The sequence below is a fragment of the Helianthus annuus genome, chromosome 11 (genome assembly GCF_002127325.2).
Source record: "Helianthus annuus cultivar XRQ/B chromosome 11, HanXRQr2.0-SUNRISE, whole genome shotgun sequence".
Classification (NCBI taxonomy): Eukaryota; Viridiplantae; Streptophyta; class Magnoliopsida; order Asterales; family Asteraceae; genus Helianthus; species Helianthus annuus.
In genome coordinates this window covers 56,334,972-56,341,824 of record NC_035443.2, presented here as the reverse complement: position 1 = coordinate 56,341,824, position 6,853 = coordinate 56,334,972, and the positions used below count along the sequence as shown (strand labels likewise).

General features: G+C 34.8%; 1 protein-coding gene and 1 non-coding gene across 2 annotated transcripts; both read right to left on the bottom strand.

Annotated features, from left to right (window-relative positions):
* Window positions 1-1,170: 1,170 nt before the first annotated feature.
* Window positions 1,171-3,718, bottom strand: LOC110942194 (pentatricopeptide repeat-containing protein At3g62890-like). Its single transcript, XM_022183941.2, has one exon. The coding sequence runs from the start codon at window positions 3,493-3,495 to the stop codon at window positions 1,453-1,455; it is 2,043 nt and encodes a 680-aa protein (XP_022039633.1). The 5' UTR covers window positions 3,496-3,718; the 3' UTR covers window positions 1,171-1,452.
* TRNAG-CCC lies at window positions 3,489-3,559 on the bottom strand. Its single transcript has one exon. It is a non-coding gene; the product is annotated as a tRNA-Gly (tRNA).
* Window positions 3,719-6,853: the final 3,135 nt, after the last annotated feature.

Below are 6,853 nucleotides of genomic sequence, written 5' to 3'. Positions count from 1 at the left end.
ATCTTAAAAATAAAAATTTTAATTATATTTAATTATATTTTCTAATAATTAATAGATGAATATCATTTATTTTTATCCTTGTTCTAATAAATAATTTCAAATAATGTTTTGATAAGATTTAGTTAATAAAATCATTATCATTATCATTATCATTGTAAATTAAAATTTAAAAGTCTACGAATTAACCCAAAATAAAAATTAATGCATTACAGTACATAGTTTGTAACCCAAATTAAAAATTAGTGCACTACATGTATATAGTTTGATATCAGATGTAAATTTCCTAAACTGATTTTTTACCCTATGCTAAATTTTAGTCCAATGTTACACATAATGATTTACGATTACTGCATTATTTTTTATCCAAAAACATGTATATGCATTGAGGTGTTGTACACAAAGCTTAGGGGTGTTTTCAAAATAAAAAAACTTAAAATTACACTTTTAATCTAAAATTTATTTGATTTTTCATTTTTAACCCAAAAGTTTTCATATTTTGCAATTTAATCTCACTTTTTACTTTCAACTTTGTTCCTCTATACTTATCATATTTATCAATTTTTTGTTTTACGTTTCATTCTAATTTTTTCGAGTTAACACGGTGTAACGTGCGTGTGTGATTCAACGTTATTATGTTTCATTTAACACTTCATTCTAAGTTTGCGAGTTAATAAGACGCAACATATGTGTATGGTTCAACGTTTTTAGGTCGTTTTTTCCCGTTTAACATAACAGGTTGGTCGCAACGAACGGGTACTAAGTCGACTTAGTTATTATTTTCTATGTTTTACGTTATGATCTAATTTCTTCACATTAATACGTGCTGGTTGTTGGCGGTGATGTGACATTGGTACTATTTGAAACAATTTTACACCCCTACCGTAACGCGGTGGGGCTTAATACTAGTTCGAATTAACAAAATACATGATTAGTGAGTTTTTAGGATAAAAATGAACTCAAATTAAAACTCAATGTCAAAGTCAAGGCTCCATATAAAAAAAAATTGTCTCCACTTAGGCCGTTGGTCCAATAAACACACAAATCGAAGCACAGGTTACACCTATTTTAAGGGCCCAATTTTTTAAATCTAGTCAGTTGCGGATTCAGAAATTTTTTTTAAGTGGGTTCGTTTTAATATATTCTCACAATTTTTTTTTCAAATCATACAAGTTTTCACAAAATTTTTTCCATTTTTTTCCAAACCGAGTAGGTACATATGAACCCACAAAATAGGGTTGGATCCGCTACTGAATCTAGTCATTACAATTTTACAAAATTGTTAAAAGTCTAGAATAAGGCCGGGTGAAGTGGCTTGGCGTCTCATGCCAAGTCATTCTCAAAAGGTGTTAAACATCGTTACGACTCGTCCACTTGGAGGGGCACCAAACAAGTACAGATGGTGTAATAATTACTGACCCAACGTTCCTAATCTTCTTATTCGTATCTAGATAGCTACCAATAATCACCACATGAACACGACCCGTTTTTAAAATGATGAAACCGGTTCACATCTCTAACCACAATCTCCCGTTCATAAATCCTTGATACAAACTTCATCACCGTGTGACAATCCCCACATATCCTAAGGTTCTTCGTCACACGAACAATGGCACCGGAATCCGTGCAAAGAATCCCGAAAGCCACCGCCAACTTCTCGCTATGACTACCGAGGCTTTGTTCCCGCTCCTCCTCACTAACATCGTGTAGTGCAAATGTTGTTTCCGCTACATAACCCAACACTTTCATCTTCTCTGGTAACGCCTCCAAAAACTCGTAAATTGCATCCGACATTGGGTGAGATTTGTCACCACCAAGAAACATATGTACTTTGCCGTCGATTTCAATCCAACTGCAACCCGGGTTCTTCTTCACGCCTCGGGTTTTTAACAAATCTCTAAGATCATTCACTTCTCTCCACATCCCGGCCTCGGCATACATATTTGAAAGAACCACATAATTCCCGCTGTTTTCGGGTTCCAAATCGAACAACTTTTTGGCCGAGATTTCAGCAATCTCGAGATTTCTATAGGTTTTGCTGGCGGATAACAACGCGCCCCATATGCTTGCTCCTGGTGGCATTGGCATCTTTAAAGCGAGTTCATATGCTTCATTCAGTCTCCCGCATCGCCCCAAAAGATCGACAACACATGCGTAATGTTCGTGAGTTGGTTCGATTTTGTATTGTGTTTTCATTGAGTTAAAATAGTTTAAACCCATATCAACCAGACCCGAATGGCTGCACCCTGATAACAAGCCTGTGAATGTGATTGCATCAGGTTGGACCCTGGCTCGTATCATGTCATTGAATGTTGAGACAGATTCGGTCCCATGCCCGTGAGACGCGTATGCACTGATCATCGTGTTCCAGGAGACCAAGTTTCTTTTATTAGGAGGGATTTTTCGGAAACAAATTTCGGCATCCGAGAGCGATCCACATTTTGCGTACATAGCAGCGAGAGCAGTTTGCACAGACATGTTCGAGCCAAGCCCGATGCTAGTAGCATAATCATGAATCTTTCTCCCTCGGTCAAGGTCCGAAGATTGTGCACAGGCAGGAAGAACACTCATCACCGTCACCCAATTCGGCCTCACGTTCGACAAGTCACTCATCATCTCATCAAACAACTCAATCGCTCGCTTCGCAAACCCGTTCTGCGTGTACCCAGAAATCATCGCCGTCCATGAAACAATATTCTTCTCCAACATCCGCGAAAACAACTCTTCCGCACCACTCGCCATCCCATACCTCATACACCCCGCAATCAGCGCGTTCCACGACGCAACTTCTCTCACAGGCATTTCATCAAACATCTTCCGTGCATCCCCCAACTCCCCACACTTGACATAAAAATCAATCAACGACGTCCCAAAATAGAAATCAAACCCCAACCCACTTCTCAACCCCTTCCCATGAACACACTTACCCACCCAAACACCCCCCAAATCCGCACAACTCTTCAACACAAACGGAAAAGTAAAATAATCCCCACGAACCCCAACCGAATCCATCTCAAAAAATATGCTAACACATTGCTGAGAATAACCGTACACAGCACACGCTCTAATAATCGAATTGTACAGAAGGGTTGATGCATTTTTCTTCACTGAATTGAACAAAACAACAGCGGAGTTGAGATCACCTGAGCTAGCGTACATTGCAACCATTTTGGCACCGAGGAATGAGTTGGGATATACTCCGTGAAGAATTAAATGGGTGTGAACTTGTTGACCTAATTTAAGGAGGTTTAAGCCGGTTAAGAACTGGAAAATGGGTGCGTATGAGAGTGGTGATGGTGAGTGAGAACGAAGTGGGTGTAAAAGTGCGGTTAATATTGAGTTTTGAGAGGTTATGTTCCTCCATTTCATTGACAGATTGGTAGTGATGAACTTGTTAAAGGTTGAACTGCAAAAACCAAAAAATGAAAAGAGCAACGAGACGAGTGTGGGTGTATTTATTCGTGAACGAAACGAATAAAAAGGAAAAAGATTGCGCATCCGGGGAATCGAACCCCGGTCAGTACCGTGGGAGGGTACTATGATACCACTACACTAGATGCGCTGGTTGGTTTTTAACTGGTTCATAGGGATCTTGATTAATTCAACAACTTTTATGGGGATAGCATATATATCGACTAGGTTAGAACCCCGTGTATTACACGGGTTGAATAAATGTAATTTTATATATTAAATAATAAAAAGTTATATCTTTTTGAACCTCATATATTGTGCGGGTTAAAAAAATGTAATTTTGTATACTAAATACCAAAAACGTCGTATCTTTAAAAACCATGTGTATTACACAGATTAGATAAATGTAATTTTGTATACTAAATACCAAAAACGTCGTATCTTTAAAAAAACTCGTGTATAATCGGGTTGAATAAATCTACCAAATAATAAAAATATTACATCCTTAAAAACCCCGTATGTTACATGTGTTGAATAGATCTAAAAAAGAGTTATATCTTTAAAAATCATGTGTATTACACATATTAAATAAATGTAATTTTGTATATTAAATACTAAAAACGTCGTATCTTTAAAAACCCGTGTATAGTCGGGTTGAAAAATCTACCAGATAATTAAAAAAAAATTGTATTCTTAAAACCCCGTGTATTACACGTGTTGAATAAATCTAATTTACATAGCAAATGATAAAAAGTTATATCTTTAAAAACTTCGTGTATTACACATGTTATATAAATGTAACTTTGTATAGTAAATAATAGAAAAAAGTTGTATTTTTAAAAACCCCACGTTTTACACGAGTTAAATAAATATAATTTTTAATACCAATTAATAAAAAAAAGTTATTTTTTAATAAATTAGGATAACATTTAATATTAATTTATTAATTTAATATTTATATATTAAACACTTTAAAGAAGCAAGTAATATGTGCATATATGTGTTGTAAGTTAGGCTTTAGGAGTCTTTCAAAAAAATTGGAAAATTTTCTTTTTAACCCTAAAGTTTTAATATTTGACAATTTAAGTTTAAACTTCTAATTTTTGTTTCCTTGTTCTAGAAAATTTGCAACAGAAAAATATTATGTTTTGTTCTCTTTAATTGGGATTTGTACACAAACTAGTTTAATATAAAATAAGTACGAAAGAGAGATACTTGTTTTAAAAGTATATTAAACTAACAATTTATATTTGAGGATAATATTTTATTAAAGTATTATAAGATTTAATATTAATTTATTATTTATTTGTTTAGTTAATATAAGATAAGTATAGATTTGAGGATACATTCTATGAATGACACGTGTACAAAACTTATTTTCTTTTATTATAGTAGACTAGAGGTAAGACCCGTGTGCAAACACGGGTCGTTTCTTAGAAAACCATGCATAACACATATTGACAGAACATATAGATACGTGTATAGATATTGTAGCAAAACCTGTTATCTATTATAGCTAAAAGACAACTATAAGTAAATATAAAAGATATTTAACAAACTTAATAAAAGATGTCTAAAGGATGTCTAACAAACTTAATAAAATTCATCAGTTACATATGATTATTTCAATTATCTTATTCAAAAAAGAGAGTAGATATGAAAGATGTCTAACAAACTTAATAAAATTCAAATACAACTTAACTTTAACAAACATTAACTAAGAACATACGATCACCTGCCTAAACAACACACATCAAACCTCATTCAAAAATTTGTTACGCAGCAAGATGTCCTTCGCTACATGTTGTGATCTGGTTAAATATACTACTGCAAACAATGTAATAGATGCTGATTCAACAATCTCCCTATACAACAGATGATATGAAAACCCTTCTTTATTACTGATTTTTATTTCTCATCAACATCTCCCTAATTTATCCTTTGAATTGTAGTTCAAAGTCCAGGGAGAACATATCTTCTTCATCATCCCTCTCAAGTTGAAGGTCCAACAAATCTTGGAGATCGTGTGCATTCAGATTATATGCACTATCCATTTTAATCTCTTCAACACTACCATCTGATCTGATCTGATCAAAGTCAATACTTGGGTTTTTGAACATGACTTTCACTTTAATATTTTTCGATCAGTTGGTTTTCTTGGGCAAAGAATTATTGAAGATGAGTTTGGTGATTGTCGTCTGCTAACTAAATTTACAATTGATTCAGACAAATCAGATGATGAGAGAAGGTTTTTTGGAGTACCGATTTTTGGAGACAGAGCAGTAGTTGTAGGATAGATTGACTTTTAAAGAACATTTGAATGTTCAGCTCTATCTTCTTCCAGCTTTTTGTAGGTCTCAACAATTTTCAGTTTAGACCATCTGGCAATGGATCTAACTCGACCATAATCAGCAGCCACAAGCTCTGCTCTCATTCTTTTAAACTTCAATACCTCATCTGAATCCATTGTTTTGAGTTTCTTCCAATTAGATTGAGTTGGCTTTACCAGAGGATCATTGTTCATTTTTGTGATTCTATCGATATGAGTTTTTCTCTTACGTGTGGAGATGATTTCTGGTGAAGGAGAATGTTTTGGTAGTGAAGATGAATGTATGGGAAATCTTTGTGACGTTGGAGGTGCTTGGATTGTGGTTGGTGTAGTAGAAATGATCATGGCAGATGTTTGAGAAACTTCTGCTGAAACAACTGGTGTCTCAGCATCTGTTTGGTAAACATCTGCTGATACTTTTGTGTTCCCAAAATCTATTTACAAAATGGGTGATGATGGTGTCGAAGGTATTTTCTCCTTCTTTTGTAGTGGTTTTTTGGAGAAAGTTGGGATTTAGGTTGAGCAGGCAATACAATTTCTGTAGGATTAGCTTTTGAATCTGGTGGCAACTTTCTCAATGAATCTTTCTCGCCCTTTTTGGCATCATTATCATCATCATCATCTTTCTCAAAGATTGATGTAGAAGTGGAACCAGTAAGTTCTGACAGATGTTCCTTAATGTTCATAATGTCTGCTTGTGTGTCTTTATACCTGGCATCAACCAAATTTCTGATAAATTCCAAACTGAAATTGCGGTTACTTTCAGCCAAATTCCTCTGAACTTGAAAGATGGGTTGCATAGAATTCCAAAGCTCATTGGCAATTTCCTGTCTGCTAGGTTGATTTTTAAAAAAGCTCTATCATCTACTTAATCAATTCTTTCATTTCAGCAACATCTGTTTCAATGTTAGACACTCTAACCGTCAAATCCTTATAAGTAAATTCATCACCTACTTTAATAGGATCATCTGAATTGTCACCTGTAGTGATTGTTTTCATTTTGATGATAGGAGAAGTCTCCATATCATCAGAAACAGATGCGCCTTTTTCTTCGTTCTAGGGACTTCCCAGTGAAGCAGGGATTACAGTTGTAACCTCATCAGTAGTTGCCTTCAA

Excerpts from the sequence above, each read along its gene's own strand:
- LOC110942194 (XM_022183941.2), bottom strand. The coding sequence starts at position 3,495 with ATGCGCAATCTTTTTCCTTTTTATTCGTTTCGTTCACGAATAAATACA.